General features: G+C 39.7%; 1 protein-coding gene across 1 annotated transcript in view; it reads left to right on the top strand.

Annotated features, from left to right (window-relative positions):
* Positions 1 to 16,769, top strand: part of MARCHF5 (membrane associated ring-CH-type finger 5) — a 608,414-nt gene that overhangs the window by 270,463 nt on the left and 321,182 nt on the right. The window contains exon 2 of the mRNA XM_044056699.1: positions 13,060 to 13,262. Within this exon, the coding sequence (XP_043912634.1) occupies positions 13,060 to 13,262 (203 nt within the window). The remainder of the gene's footprint in view (positions 1 to 13,059; positions 13,263 to 16,769) is intronic.

The following is a 16,769-nucleotide window of genomic DNA, read 5'->3' as shown; positions in this document are numbered from 1 at the left end:
GTAACAGCCCAGAATAAATCTCACAGGTTTCAGCATTTAGGCTTCCTTCCCCTGAATAGAATTCTAGGGCAACAAGATTTTTGTACTGTTAGTGTCTTCTTAATTTTGAATCCTTTCTAGTTCTCTTTGATATTGCAGACGTCCAGAAAGCTAGTATTTCTTCTTTACAATCCTGACTGCAAACATGCAGCAGACTTCTGATAGTAGTTGCCTTGTCAAGATTGTATGTCATGAAATACACATATGATGCCACAAAAAATGGCCTCTCTTATCATAAGTAGAATTCTTTCATCATGGAGATGGGGGTTCTCCAGCATGTGACCACTTTGTCTATTCATCTGCAAGAAACCTAACTACTTTTACCTGATAGCTCATTTGGAGGTAAGGCCAAAGATGCTGTAGCCTCTGGCTTCAGGATCAAAGATTTCCAGGGCTGTCGGTGTTGGATCCAAAGTTATGGTCATCATCAACTCTGGCATTTTCTCTGATCCAACGTGTTCCAGTTTCTACAGAGCCAGAGGGATCTCTTAGATGTAGCTTCAGCACCAGTTTCTGTGGCAAGGGTTTGACTCTGAAGTTATCAGAGCCATCCCCTCCACTCCTCTCCTCTCAGGGCTTCAGCAGTTGATGGCTCTGCTCTGGGCTCTGTCTTGGAGTGGAATTGAGTTGGCACCCTTGTTCATCTTTGGCTGCTGCCGGGATGTCCCTGGATTCCCCCTCTGCTTCTGCGTTTGAGGCAGTGGAGAGAGGACTCTCCAAGGCTGGAGTTAGGACATCTCTTTCCCTCTCAGCTCCACCCTCTCCTCATCTGGGTGTCATGGGTCCTGATCCTGCTCAGTCTGTCCATTTGGGACAGCCAGTTCGTATGAGCCTGAAGACGTTCCTTATTCAGGACACCCCGATCTTCCATGTCCTGTCAGGAACCCCCCCCCCCCCGAGGAGGTTCCTTGAAATCATAAGTGCAAGAGGAGGCACATTGACTCCCTCAGGAGTTGTTGACAAAAGGCATGGATTTTGATGAAGGAGAGGCATCCCCCAGATAATCTCTTGAGGATGTCTCATTCGGGGAGATCCTCTAATTTTTGAGACAGAAAGGAAGTTGGTGTTTTGAAGCCCCTTCTCAAGAATCTCGGGAATCTGTTTTTCTTGAGGCTTTTGGATCTAACTCAGCTACTTCTTGGGTGGTTCCCCAGGCTGAGGAAATGGTGGATCTGATTTCTCGCCATGCATGGAAAGAACTGGATGTTGCGGAACTCATTCCTCAAAACCTGACAAATACCTCATAGACCCTAAAGACTGTGGTTACTGGAGCAAGGGCCCATCAGTGGATGACATGGTAGTAGCATCGGCCACCAAGAAAGAACTTGCAGAGGAGACTTTGTCTGTCCATCCCACTAGCAGGGAGTCTGGGGCCTTAGACAGATTTGGGAAGCAAGTATATGCTTCGATAACCTGTGCCCCAAGGTTGCTGAACTATTTGGCACACATAAGTAGATTTCACAGGGACTTTACAGAGGAACTCTCCAAATCTCTCTCACAGTCCATGTCTTCAGAGGCTAAAAGTGCTTTGGACTTTCAGCTAGCTACCCTCCAGTCCCTGTGGAATGTCTCCATTTTGTTGATCTCCAGTGCAATGAGTGTGTTTTGAGAGCTGTAGGTACAGATGTTACAATTAGGAGGCATGCCTGGATGCATCTGTGTGATTTTTGTGGAGCCTTTTAAAATGTCATTTATCAATGCCCCTTTCAGTGGCTCGTCTCTTTTTGGCCATTCTCTTTTTGGCCATAAGGTAAAGGATACACTTTTCAGAAGTGGCTAGGCTGGGAAAAAATTCTGCCTTGGGCATCTGGTCTTCTAGCCCCCCCAAGAGAGCCTTCTCCAGAAACCAGAAAGGAGATAAAAAAAACTGGGGTTCAGAAAGTCCCAAGGGTTTTCTCAGGATATTTCTGGAGAGAGACCTTGCTAAAGAGGAGGATACTCTAATGGCAGCTGTCACCCTTGTGGCAGGGGAGGACTGCAGAACCAATGTTTCTGGGGACCTTTCTCCAAGAAGTCTTACCAGCACTCCTGAATGGTTGCCAGACTGCTGCACGCTGGAGACAGTCAAGGGGAGCTTGTCTCTGTACCCAGAAGCCTGGACACTAATCACTAAAGATGTCTGGGTGCGGACAGTAGTAACCAGAGGATATCACATCCCTTTCACTTCCCTACCCCCATTATTACAGAAACTTCCCAATGTGTCATCCCATCAGAGAAAAACAGCAGCACTCAAAATAGAAAAGCTGCTGAGAAAGTGAGTCATTCAAGAGGTCCCTCCAGACCAGCAAGATTTGGAACTCAATCAAGGTTCTTTTTAGTGCCAGAAAAGAATGGGGACCTCAGGCCAACATTGGACCTAAGCCAGCTGAACCAGTATGTCATACACTCCCAAGTTCCGGAAGATTACTATACAGTCTATCCTCCCACTTCTGAGGAAGAACGATTGGATGTGCACAATAGATCTTCTAGATGATTGCTGCCATATCAAAATGGATAGGAGGTCCATAAGATTACTTCACTTCAGTCTGGGAACCAGTCTTTTTCAGTTTAGAGCCCTGCCTTTTGGCTTCACCATTTATATGGCAGTGATTGCGGCTCATGTCAGATTGCTAGGGTTCCAGGTGTTCCCCTATCTAGATGACTGGCTCCTCACTGCTCCTACCAAGCCTCTTCTAGTCCGGGCCAGAAACTATTTGCTTCAACTTTGATCCATTCTAGGTATTATGATAAATCATGCCAAGTTCAAGTTCACACCAGGTCAAACATTGGAGTTCATAGGAGCTCCCTTGATACAACAGTACAAAAAGCAAGGCTGCCACAGAACAGTCTCTCCACCTTGACAAATTAGGCTTTACAGCTCCTTCCTCACCACTCCCTGCCAGCCAGGATAGTCTTACAGCTGCTGGGATTGAAGGCAGCTTCCATCACGTTGGTTCCCATGGCAAGACATTATAGGAGGGTGTTATAGTAGTCACTACAAGTTCAGTGATCTTTCAGACATCAGCCCATGTCCTTTCCAATTTGTATATCAAAATTTACAGAGAACACAAAGTGATGGATTCAGTCACAGGTGGTGCCTCAAGAACAGCCCTTAGTTTCTCCCCTCACAAGGCCATGGTGACCATGGATGTTCCTCACTTGGGGTGAGGGGCATTATATAGGACAGATAGTTTAAGGTACTTGGTCCTGAGCAGAGGGCAGCTTCACATCAACATGGAGATGAGGGCAGTCATCCTATCATTGCAGGATTTTCAGGATGTCCTCCCTCTTGGCGTGATCTCTTTCCAGACAGACAACATGACAGTAGTCTTGTATATCAACATTCCCATTATGTTGAGAAGCAGTGAGAGTTAGGCAGTGGGGAGTGTCTTCTAATTGCTTTCTGATAACAGTGCACATACTGGAGGAGTCCATTGTTTAGCAGATAGATTTAGCAGACCTCTGTTGCCACCTCACGTGTGGTGTCTGTCTACTAGTGGCATCACAAATTTTTTGTCAGTAGGGCCAGCTTTGTTACGATCTTTTTGCTTCTCCTACTCGCTCAAAATGCAGCACATTTTTTTTCCTTAATTCCCCAAGAGTGGAGTCACCAAGAGACTCTTTTTAGCCTAGTAATCTCCTATGAACTTATGAGCTAACAGCTTGAAAGCCATTAAAAACCTAAACAGTATAACCTGATTTTACCCAATATATGGTCCCTAGAGGCAAGAGGATGGCATAGATTTGTGCTTATCCAACGAGTGTCTGACAGATTATACCTGTCCATAAGGGCGTAGGCACTACACCATGTGTGAATTTACGATTCCCCATCCATTGATCCAAACTGCATTTGAAGAGAATTGGGGAAGGGCTGTGCTTAATGTGAATAGAAAACCTGTTCCATAAAAAGGGGCAATCACTGAGACACACACATGTCTCTCCAGCATGTTTTGTTTGAGTTGCTGACTAAGTTCAGATCCTTAGATCAGGTGACTCTCATGCTGCTTGACTTGTGGATGTGTAGCAGCTCCATTAGGGCTGGATTTGTAAGTGCCTTGAACATCAGGCATAGGTCACCATTTGATAGTAGGTAGGAGACAGTAAAGGTTTAAGGCTTTTAGTCTGGGAAGCGTTTATACTGTTGATACCCATGCCTTCAGGGCCGTTAATTTTCAGACTCACATGACCAAGTTTCCGAGGGCTCTTAGACCAAAAGAAAAGCTAGGAAAGTGTCCAGTGGGAACATGAGGGGAAAACTGTTAGAGGTCACCCAGACTGCTAGTCAGGTAATGAAGCACTCCATTTAGTATGGATATAATGTTGGTGATGCAACATCCAAGGTGATAACTACAGGCTCAGAAGCCAGCTATGTCTGGTTGAGGCTCCATCCCCAGTCAGAGCATGTTAAAGCACAGCTCCTTAATGCACACTTTGAAAAGGAGTTGCTGTTTGGGTACTGTTAGTACTGAAGTGTTTAGAAAAACTGAGGGAAGAGGAAAGTCATGTGGGATGTTAACACTTTCACTCCCTCATGACAAAATATGAAATAAATGACCCATCCAAAGTAGGTCCATACTGTTGCAGCAAGGCAGTGAGTGGTAAGACAGGTTAATATAAGAAACGGTGGCAGGGAGAGAATAAGGCAGAGCCTGGTGGATCCCATGGGTCTTCTGCCCTGCCACCAGGGAGCAGTTAAGGACAGGATGGGTCTTCTGCCTACATCCTACTGCTCCCAGCTCCCCAGGTCACTCCAGCCTACTTCACCACTCCAAAGTAGTTAGAAGACTGGCATAGTGCCTACCAAAAAGATGGAAACAGTCAGACAGGACAAATGGGTTCTACAAATTATTTCCCAGGTCTACAAATTACAGTTTACAAAGAATCCAAAGATAGCAGGAATCCCCCCATCACAAAAGATCAGAGACAACTAATTTCTACATATTCTGCAAGATCTTCTGATATTGAGGGTCAAAGAGCCAGTATTAATGAAGGAAACTGACAAAGGATTTTACTAAATTTTTTTCCTAGTCCTTAGAGCAGACGAACCTTGGAAACTTATTCTTTATCTTTCAAAACCCTCAAACTTCCTCAGTCTTAAAACTGAAGATGTTAACCCTCCAGGCTTAGTTGCCACTTATGTTTCTGCAAGCTGTTTTGGTTACCCTGAATGTCAAGGATGCAAACCTTCACATTTCTCTCTGAAGGAACCACAGATGCTTTCTCAGGTTTGAAGCAGGGGGCTTCCACTACCAGTTTACGCCATTGCCTTTTGTTTTGGCTACCACTTCCAGTGATTTCACAAAGTGTTTTGATTACAGTAATCCCTTTCTGCTTGACCAAGCGAATACATGTATACCCATACCTGGAGACTTAAGTAATACCCTAAGAAATGTACTATCCTACATTTTCAAATAGCTAGAGTAACTGTCCAACCAATTCAAGCAAAATATGAGCTCTGTTCATTAAGGAACCCCACCAGTCCAACTCTGACAGTGGATGCTTCAGACTTGGGGAGCATTCAGTCAGAAACTTAAGGTACAGAGAGTGTGGAATGCAGCTTAATGGAGTAAACATGTAAACATAAAAGAGATGATAGTGATTCAGGCTCTCAAACAAAGGAGGAGAAAGGATGTCATGCAGATGGTAACAAACAAATAGTACTGCATGATCTATAAACAGGCATGGAGGAGACATGCGGCTGTACCCTTTGCAGGCTATCCATAACTGCATGGGAGCTAGCCCAACTCAGTAGGTCATAGGCAAAGCCACATGGATGGATGTTACACGAAGTTGTCTTCCTTCAGCTAGGTGTCATCTCTCTCACCTGGACAGGTCTCTTCCTATATACTTACCCTTGCTCCCCAGAGTGATCCAGTTAGTAAGACGAGAGACACCAGCAGTGCTGCTGATATTACTATTTTTGCCCAGGCTGCACTGGTTCTCCCTACTCATGTAAATGTCCAGGGGAACATCATGTGCTGTTGGTAATGGTGATCTCCTTACTCAAGACAAATGGATGTCCCATCGTGAAGACACTGCACTTCACATCCGGGGTGATTTAATCCTGTGACCTTTCAGGCACTAGTACATATGCTGAATATTTAAGAGGCCAGAAAACTAGTACTTAGCTCTGACCCTCTTCCAAATGAAAGAAGGATTCCTGTCCGTGATTGGAAAGGCATCAGGTCTGTAGCAGAGCACCTGTGCCCATAATCCTCCAGTATCTTAGTAAGTTGTTCCATGCAGGCTTTGCATATATATCTGATAAGGTACACTTTACAGATTTTTCACCTTGCCTGATTTAGGCTCCATCTCTTGCTAACTTGTTAATGGTGTATACACAACCTCAGCTGGCTCCCAAAGGTCTTCACCACTAAATCCAGATGAACGTAGTAAATAAACCAAGTATGAAGACCACCACGATAATGCAGCAAACACTTCTCTTTATTTAGAACAAGAACATGAAAAAAACGATGAGCGCTTTCACGTACGGACTGTACGCTTCTTCAGATCTAATGCATTATAAAAATCTTCATCCTTATATATCAAACTAAGTGATTATTACCATCAATTATTCACTTAATCAATTAAGTTTCAAAAAACTAATTGTAAAACCCCAATTTGGTAGTAAAAATGTGAGCGCTATTTTAAAAACAAACATGACAGTCTCAAGAGGTGTATGAAATCAGAAATCTCAGCTTATATTCCAGAAAAACATATCGTTATGGTATACATCTATTGCAATGAAAACTAATACATTCATGTATATCTGGGTCTAACTGAAACTAAAATGCATAGCTATGGAGACATCTTTAAAACATTAAAGCATCATAAACATCATGTTCAGTTTTTCGTGAAATAATGTTAAAATCTTTCTGTATATTTCCGATCTATGTTCAAGCATTTGTAGTATGCTATAAATGGAGCAGAATAAGGAATATACGGTCACTTATCAAAGCAGTGACAAAAAATATGAACATTCATGAAAAGATATATATATTAGTGAAAACCAACAATCTATTTATATATAGAATATGTACTATGAATAAAATCAGCTCATCTAAAAACGCATCAGTGTTGAAGCAATGTATGTTAGAGACACATGGAAAATAAAAGATATAAATTTAAAAGTCATTTAAATAAATTATATATATAATGAAACTAATCTCATAGTGATGTAATTCTATAAATGCATGAGTATGTATATATATGAAGGTGTGAAAATATATTAAGAGGAAATATCATGAAAGAGAATTAATAATGTTTTTAAAAGCTTTATAAAAATATCTTGATATATCTCATCTGTTATATCATTATATTGGTATAATTTTATGATAGATATAAGTATATGAAATATATAAAGAAAAACTTTTTATATAAAAAATTTTTAATTTATATATATATCATCTGATGTAATAAATAAAATAAATAAAGATATATGATATGTATGAATTATATTATTAAAAACTTTGTATAAAAGCTTCCTCATATAATATATAGTAGTATTATCAAATATTACAATTAATTTATATGTCTATATTTGGCTAAAAATGAAATAAAATGAAGTAAAATGAATCTCCGAAGTCTAATATCCAATTCCAATCTGTATGGTATAGATAGCAGCAAAATTTATAAATATGTAACCTTTCAATATTAATTGTAAGGGTTGTTATGTATGATCAAATATAAATATGTATTAAATAACAATTAATTAATAAACTAATAAAAATATAAATATATAAAACAAGTGTTAAAAAATGTATATAAATCGGAGGATATATTTATATATGTTTGGTATATGAAAAAAGATGATATATGTTACTTGCATCTTTTATGTGGGCAATTAAAGAAATCCAAATAAGCCCAATAACTTAGAACTGACTACAAAAGTGTATATTATATGTATATAAAATATATGATATCTATAGTCCCTCAAGTCAATTTTATTTCAAACTTCTCTTTTTAAGTATTGATCTAATACTAATATAAGTATTGATCTAATACTAATATACTGATTTAAGCCTGGGGCATAATGTGCTTTAAAGCGAATAATCCATTCCAATTCTATATTTTCTAATTCATTAAATGTGTCTCACTTCCTTTTATTTAAACGGACCAACTGTAATGTCCTGAATTTGAAAGATGAGAGACACCAGCAGTGCTGCTGATATTACTATTTTTGCCCAGGCTGCACTGGTTCTCCCTACTCATGTAAATGTCCAGGGGAACATCATGTGCTGTTGGTAATGGTGATCTCCTTACTCAAGACAAATGGATGTCCCATCGTGAAGACACTGCACTTCACATCCGGGGTGATTTAATCCTGTGACCTTTCAGGCACTAGTACATATGCTGAATATTTAAGAGGCCAGAAAACTAGTACTTAGCTCTGACCCTCTTCCAAATGAAAGAAGGATTCCTGTCCGTGATTGGAAAGGCATCAGGTCTGTAGCAGAGCACCTGTGCCCATAATCCTCCAGTATCTTAGTAAGTTGTTCCATGCAGGCTTTGCATATATATCTGATAAGGTACACTTTACAGATTTTTCACCTTGCCTGATTTAGGCTCCATCTCTTGCTAACTTGTTAATGGTCAGCCTTTCTACAGGGTGTACTACATTTAATACAAACAAGAAAATGAATTGTTTCTGTGTGGACTCTGAACTGTGTTCTGGAAAAAGTAACACAAGTGCCTTTTGAAGTTAAAAGCCCAGTTAGTTGTCTAACGTGGAAAATTGTCCTGTTGGTAATGATCACTTCCACTAGTTAAGAGGGTCAGAACTTCAAGTTTCTGTGTTAGGAACAACTTAGTATTCTGCAGAGACGGGGCAAGCCTGAAAACAAATCCCTCCTTAAGGCCAAAGATGGTGACACAAGTATCTGTAAACCAAGCTATCTATCTTACTTGTCTTTGTCCCTAATCCACAAAATCTAGGAAAAAAGAATTATGCGTTCCTTGAATGTTCACAGGCAGCTAGCTAGGATAGTGTTTGCACAGAACCAAAGTGGCTTTACTGCCTGATCGGTTATTTGTTTTCTTTGCTTCACAAAAATCATGACAGGCTGTTTCAAAACAGACTGTATCCAAACGGCCAACACATTGCATCTGTTTCTGCTGCTCATACAAGGGTGAGAATTTGGAGGTTGATGTTAAGGCTCATTATATCAAGGGGACATGTAGCATCCCTTAAAGTTAGCACTCAGATCATTTTAGAAGCAGCTACTTGGACATCTCTGCACACTTTTTCAAATCACTACAAAATGCATATTGCTTGTAGAACAAGGGTAGAGATTGATACAGCCATTTTACAAAGAATACTTTAACCTAGTCACTTCACTCAAGTCACCTTCCTTTCAGACTGAAGCTCTAGAATCATCCTGGTAGTCAGGATTACTGCAACAGTGAACAAGAACATAGTACTATTTTACTGGAACTTATCATAATAGTAGATGGGATAAGAGTTGGGCGATGCAGTGGTGCATCAGTTAGTGTTGTCGCCTCACAGCAAGAGGTTCTCTGGTTCGATTCTCTGCTGGGATGCCTTCTGCATGTCCTCCCTGCATTTGTGTGGGTTTCCTCTGGGTGCTCTGGTTTCCTCCCACATTCCAAAGACATGCATCTGGAACATTTCTCCTCGGGCCTCTGCTGGAAATGGGCTCTGTCCCAGTCAGACTTTCCCGGTAAACAAATGTTAAATAAGTAAAATAAATAGCTGAGTAAATTGCTTTGCAGTACAATCTCTCGCCCAGCCTCCCACTGTTTATCCTTCTCCTTTGGGTATCTTGAGTTGTGCGAACATACCGTATCCATATTACCCATTTCCTCCTTTCTGGTCTTCAGAATTCTTTAGGTGCAAGTAGAATTTTTGAAGCCCTTCTGTATCTTCCATTTCTTTTCCTGTATGAGGATATCCCTCTGTACATCTCTCTGGTCATAGTTATAAAGCTTTCAGGGTTATGCTATCATTTTTGAGCAAGAAAGCTCTAAAATGACCAGCAGATGTCTGTTTTATACTTTGAGCATCCTGACATCCCAGGTGAGAGGGTGTCTGTCTCACCTCAAGGGGGAAAGAGTTCTGAGTTTCTGGACTCAAGCTTATGTAAGTACCCATAACTTTTGCTTATGCCTGTGTATTCTTTACTTAGTTCATTCCACTGTTATTATATAAATTTGCACACCTAATGCCAGCTTTTTCATAAACTGCATTAAAGATGTCTTTGGACTCTAAAAGTCAGAATTGTCAGTTGTGTAGAGTTGATATAGAAAGCAGGACATGTGCACCAGCAGTAAGTGAGAGTTGGAAATAATTGACTGCTTTTAATGATGGCTGGGGAGAATTGATAAGTCTCTTTACATGAGCTGTCCTCTGCCAACTCCCCGATTCCCTGTTTTGTTCATACTCTATCCATTGTGTATTGTACTTGTCAGGTGGGACTCCCCCTTGTCATTTCTAGTATTTTTCCTTCTGTTACCTTTTACCTGTTTTCCCTTTCCCTTTTGAGAATTGTTTCTAGTGGCGTCCTGTTTGCCTTGGTGTTCTCTTGTACTGTATGATTTGAAGACTTTTCCTTCTCATTACTGTTATGTTCTTTTCATGTTTTAAACATTTCTATTAAATTATTAAAGACATAGGCATACATAGATTAATAGAAAACAAAGTACATTAACATTTTCATTTCCACGCATTATATATTACCTGTATTTTCTTTCTAACAATTGTCATTCATTCCAGCACTACTTAAGTTGCTCAATTTCTGCCCTCCCTTAAACCACACTCCTCCTCATGGTCATTGTTATTCTGTATGTATTGCTCCCATGATTTTCATTTGTTTCTATGTCATTTGCTCCTTGCCTTTACTGAAAATCCCACTTCTAGCTTTTTTATCTCCTTTACAATATTCAGTACTTCAAGTGCAGTTTGTTTAGATTTTGATTTCCATTTTTAGTAATTGCTTTTCTGATGGCCAATAGCATTAAACATACGAGTCTTTACTATGTCTAGACAGTATGGATCCTTTGATCCAGCTCAAAAGAATAATTTTCTTGGTTACGGGCATTTTCTGCCCCAACATTTTTGCCAAAGCACTCTGTAGGGAATTTCTAAATTTTGCCAACTCGTTACACTCCCAATAGACGTTCCCAGTTACCTCTGTCTTTCCTGTCACACCTCTGGCAACTATCTATCTGAGGGAAAAATCTTTGAAGTCTGCATGGAGTATGCAAATACTGGAAAAACACTTCCAAGCAAAACTCTTAAAACTTCTGATGTGTATTGTATACTTGGGAGCCATACAGATGCCCTCCCATTGTTCTTTTGTAAACTGCTTTTCCAGTCTCTCTTCCCAGTCTTTTCTAACCTTTTGTGATTGATTCTCATGTCCTACCAATTTATCCCTTTTGTAACAACAGCTTCTGTTCTAGATCTGACTAAAAACTCTACACAGCTAGTCTCTCACTTAGCATTCCTCTGTCCCTTTCTCTTTCCCAATTATTCTGATATCAAAATATGATAGGGAAGGCAGTCTGCAACTTGTACTCCAATATTCTGCTTGGCCTCATCTCACTCTGTTAATTTACCATGTGTACTTATTTGCTGCCAGTACCTTGGTTCCTTTGCCATTTTCTCCAGTGTATTCCAGACATCTTTTGTCTGTTTTCTGTACCCCTGCTTGCTGTCATTCTTCTAGGCAAAAACTCTCTTCTGCATTCTTGTATTGGCTTAGTTCACAGTGTACTTTCTGCTAGTTTATGAAGTCTGTATGGTTGTTATTCCCTGTGAGGATCTTCATCCAAAATCCTACTCTCTCCTTATTTCTTGCTGAACTTCCTCCCAGTTTTATCATCATCCCTATTCACTTTATTTTATAACCTACTATGAGCCTTAACTGTGCAACTCTAAAATATCCATTCAAATCGGGTTGTCCTAACCCACCTAATATAATGGGGCAGAGCAACATATTCTTGTCCTCTTCTCCCACCCAAACACATTCCTTCAACTCTCTATTAATTATTGTTCAGAACTACTTCTCTAGTTAATAGAAATTTGCCTGACCTGTATATAAAACTAAAGGGAGTGGAAACATTTTAACTGCTTATATCTTGCTATCCTCATGCATAGTCAAGAGCTTCCAGTTTCTCAGATGTATTCTCTTTTGTTTAAGTCTCTTCTCACATATCCTTAGCTGTCGTAACACAACACATTTTAATCCATACAGCAAAATGCTTCCATCTTGTGCACCCATAAATAGGAGTATAGCTGAACCAATTCATGTCTTAGTACATAGTTTTCTACTTAACAGCCTTTATTTTATCTTCATTCATTTCATATGCCAAAAAAACCTGAAACTGTCTCAAAATGTTCCACAACACTAAAATGTCCTTTTCTGGATTTATTAATTGCAAAATAATAACATCTGCAAATAAAGCTAACTTTCCTTTGATTAGCATACCAGTCATGTGACATTAGGAGAATAAAAAAGTCTGACAGGGAAACAGCAGTAGTAGAAAGAATATTCTAAGTATAGACACTTGGTGTATACTTTATATTATTATAATACTATATCATACTGGATGTTTGATTGTACAGCTTAAGGTGTTTCATCTTTGTACCTGTATATTGTTCAGTGTTTCATCTTACTTTTATTTGATGTACATTTTAAAAGTATTAATATCCTAATTTAATTTAATGTAAAATGGTTAGTGTTATGCTTCTGTACCTGTGAAATTGTACTTTATTAATCTGTGTTATATGTAGAGCTTTTCTCCCTGGGCCTCCGCAGAAAAAGGGCTTGTGTCCAGTCGGACTTTCCCGGTAACCAAATGTAAAATAAATAAATATTGTTCAATAAACTTTCCCTATAATATGTGTCTGTAATGCCCTTCAAAGTGGGAAGCTCCATTCCTAGCTGTGGGCTCACTGAACTAAAATTTACTGTGTGGATGAACTGAAGATGATATAGCTGTATGACAGAAACTATTAGTACAGATTTATTCTCTATTAATGTGGCGTGTGTTCGTTTGTTTTTGATTTTTTTTTTTCAGGAGCTGCTGGGTGTGTTTTGCTACTGATGAAGATGACAGAACAGCTGACTGGGTGAGACCGTGCAGGTGCAGAGGCTCTACAAAATGGGTGCATCAAGCATGTTTGCAGCGTTGGGTTGATGAAAAACAGAGAGGGAATAGCACAGCTAGAGTTGCATGTCCACAATGCAATGCAGAATATTTAATAGTATTCCCAAAACTAGGTAAGAAAAAAACATTCATTCATGTTTGCTTGTTCTTCACTTGCTTTTATGCAGCCACAGGTCTCAGAATTAAATTAGAATGTTTGCTTTATTTAGCATGTTTCTTGCATGTTGTGTTACAGATTTGTTTTTGTGAGATGTACTGGATACTTGCAGCCTTATTCTCCCAGATCACTGGCAAACCTGCAGTATGTTGTACACTGTGTTGTTGAGAGGTTCTAAATGCTGTTATTCAGAATTGTAGCATTTCGAAGGACACTTGTTCTCGCAGCTTTGACTTTTAAATGTCATAAATATGTAACCGTTTTAAAAAATTGTGAGCATCATCATGCCTGCAGACACTCATTTTTTTTCTTCAAAGTATTGTAAAGACTAATATATGGATATCCCCCACCCCCATACAGAAAAGTGTTATAGGGAACACCTCCCATTATCAAGCATTAGTTATCATAGTCCAATAGGATGCACTTAAATCATCATTCGGATAAGTGGCAATTAGAGTTAATTGTAATGTGTAAAGAATGATAAAGCAATTAGGTAATTGCCAGCCTATTATACTAACAGTTTGGGCTTAAAATAACACTTTGTTTATGCCAGACTGTTTAACTAATCCGCAGTTACCTGATTCTTGCACATTACAGTCTGCCATCCTTCCCAAGATGGTTCCAACAGACATTCAAGGCACTAATTGAGTTAAGGTCACCTGGGCTTAATCCAAGCTAGTACCAAGGATTTCAATCTCCTTCTTATCAGGTGAAGTGGCTGAACTGCATCATGTGAACTAACCAGGCTGAACATCCATCTGGATAAAAATGCAAGTTAAACACCAGAGGAAAGCAGGAAGATGTTTGTGCTACCCTGTTAATGCTTCTGCTTTTAATGGGACTAGCTACTGCTCTGTTTGCATTGTATGTAGAATTTCTGCCACAGTCTTTGGTTTCTCCTAGAAAAGCAGTGTCTCTCTCTGTCTTCACAGTGCAGAGGAATGGATCCCTGTCTGCAAATCAAGTGGCAGTAGGTTCACTTTGCTGCTGTGGCACTTGGAGGAGTAAGCAAGAAGAGAGGGGGAGGAGAGAAAGGAGCATAGCCTGCTCATCTGTCCTGGGAGGGGTGGGTAGAGTTGCTCACTCATGCAGAAGCTCACTGGCTCCGTGCATTTTCTCTGGTGAAGGCCCTAGAAACCACTGCTCATGTTTCACAGAGAGAGATATGGCTGCTTGGAGGGATTGTCCATTGTGGAAATGAGGGCACATCCTCTGTGGTCAGCCCACTGCTTATCCCATATCTGCTGCTTTATTAAGTGAGTGTGAGGGATAGAGCTTAAAAAAAAAAAGTCAAACCACCACCTGATAGCTGTCTTCTGTTTGACCCTAGTCAGGTGATGGTGACTGAATGGGCCAACTGCCTGGGAGGAAGTACATGACTGACAGGAGAAGGGGCAAACATGAGTCGGTGGTTCTCTAGAGCATACTGGCAGGTTTAAATTAAACAAAGAAAATTAAAGGTAAATTAATGCATACAAGATTGGATTTCTTAAAGATTTTTCTTATTCATTATACTGTGCAGTCAGCTAGGATGTAGTGAAAGAAATGTTGGTCTCTGATAGTAGCACCACACAACAGGGATTCTGGTTGTAAAGGAGGTAAAGGACGCTATGATGATGTTAGTGGGTGGGTGATACTGTGATTCTTCATGTATGCAGAATCTTGAGTTGAATTGGAAAGATCATGATTGTCCTTGTAAGGTGCTGTTTTGTACTGTATTATACTTGCACATGCAACACCTAAACTAAATGGAGGTGGTTAACAAAATATGGCTTCACACCTAGTACATTTCTCCTCTTTAACTTTCATTAAAAGTTTGTTGTCTTCTTTACTAGCATCACTCCACTAGTGCTAGTGAAATTTAGAATTTAAGTCAAGATAGACTCTAAAAAAGCTTTATGCTGTTTGTGGTATTTAGGAACCTTTTCTAAAAGTATTCTTTCTGAATACTTTACTTTATAACAGTAACTGCGAGAAACCCCATAGCACTTTACTTTCATAGACTTATTTGTTTTCACTATTAGGCATATTTTTTAATGCTTCCCTCACAACTAAGTAAGAATTTCTCTTGCTGCACAGTTCAGCAGATACATGCAACAGAAGCTAATTTACCATTTATTGCTCATACATTTGACATATTTTAATTTTTTTTTGGTAATTTAGTCGGTCTGTTGTCATTCAGTCCAGGAAATGTTGAGGAAAGTAATGTCACTGATTATTCTTCTGCCCTTTTTTCGGGGGGGGGGGGCAGTATAGGAAGGGGATTCTGGCATCAAACTGTACTTTTCCATTGTGAGATACAGACTTCAGCAGGTGCAGATGTTTCATATCAAATAGGTTTTCTTCTATCACTGTATTTAAGGGCTTCCGAGAGAGAGAAGGATGAGGGAAAAGGAAGGAGGAGGGAAAAGGAAGAAGGCCCTTGTACCCCTTAGAAATGCATGTCTCATATGGGTACTGCAACAGTGATCTAGTCGAACATCTGCTATTAAGTTTACTTGCATAACAGCACTCTCCTTTAGCCCGCCCTCTTTTGTTTGCAGATTAAAAAAAATAATACAAGTATTAACATGAAATGAATAGTTCCTGAAACTTAGAGTAGGAGGGATTAATTTTGAGTGGCAGCCCCACCCCCCAACACAAAAACAAACACACACACACAAAAAAAATCAGTAGTATATTTTAGCTAATTTGATCTGCGTTCTGCCTTTGTTCTAACCAAGTAATAAAACATACTTAAAACTGGTATATAGGGGTTGTTATCCACCCTTATCTCACTGCTGTATTCAGCATTTTTAATCTTTAAGTGCTGGACTGTTAAGGCAGATGGTAACCCCCTTTTGTACATTAACAAAATGCTTAAAGTATGTCTAAACTGTTTACAGTAAAAATCTCAAAATGAGTATACAATTTCACTTTAGAATATGTTCCTTTTTTATTGATTACTGTTTTCACTGTATTTATTACATATTTTTGATTTTTGGTTATTCATTTTATAGGATGTTTGAATACTTAGCCAAAAGAGATGTACGCAGTCTAATATGCATAATCGTCATCATCCAGTGAGATGTTCTTCGTGTTTCACTGTTGCAGTCATTACATTTGGGTAATCTGCTGGCAGGTTGCCCTCAGTTGGCCTGATTAACAAAGTCTTGGGTCCTACGTCGGTTGCTGTCCCTTCTTCCATGACGCCAGGTCATCAGGGGTATAAAACATGCAGCCGACGCCATTGCATCAGTCTTTCTTGCCGTGTGGTGCCCGAAGCAGAAGCAGTTTGCAAGTGCTGGTCAGCCGACTCCTGAAATTTTCGTTTTCGAGTTTCAGATCCGAAGTCTTCAACTAAAAAGCTAAGTACCCTGTTGGGGAAACTTTTTCTTGCTCCTTACCGATGTCAGTAAAAGTTAATAATTTCATTACTTGTGGGAAGCAAATACCTCATAAGGATTTCCATTTGTACTGTATT

Source organism: Protopterus annectens, chromosome 14.part0 (genome assembly GCF_019279795.1).
Source record: "Protopterus annectens isolate FY-2018-M chromosome 14.part0, PAN1.0, whole genome shotgun sequence".
NCBI classification, from domain to species: Eukaryota; Metazoa; Chordata; order Ceratodontiformes; family Protopteridae; genus Protopterus; species Protopterus annectens.
Note: the sequence above shows the minus strand (reverse complement) of the source record. Positions and strands in the feature narration are given on the sequence as shown.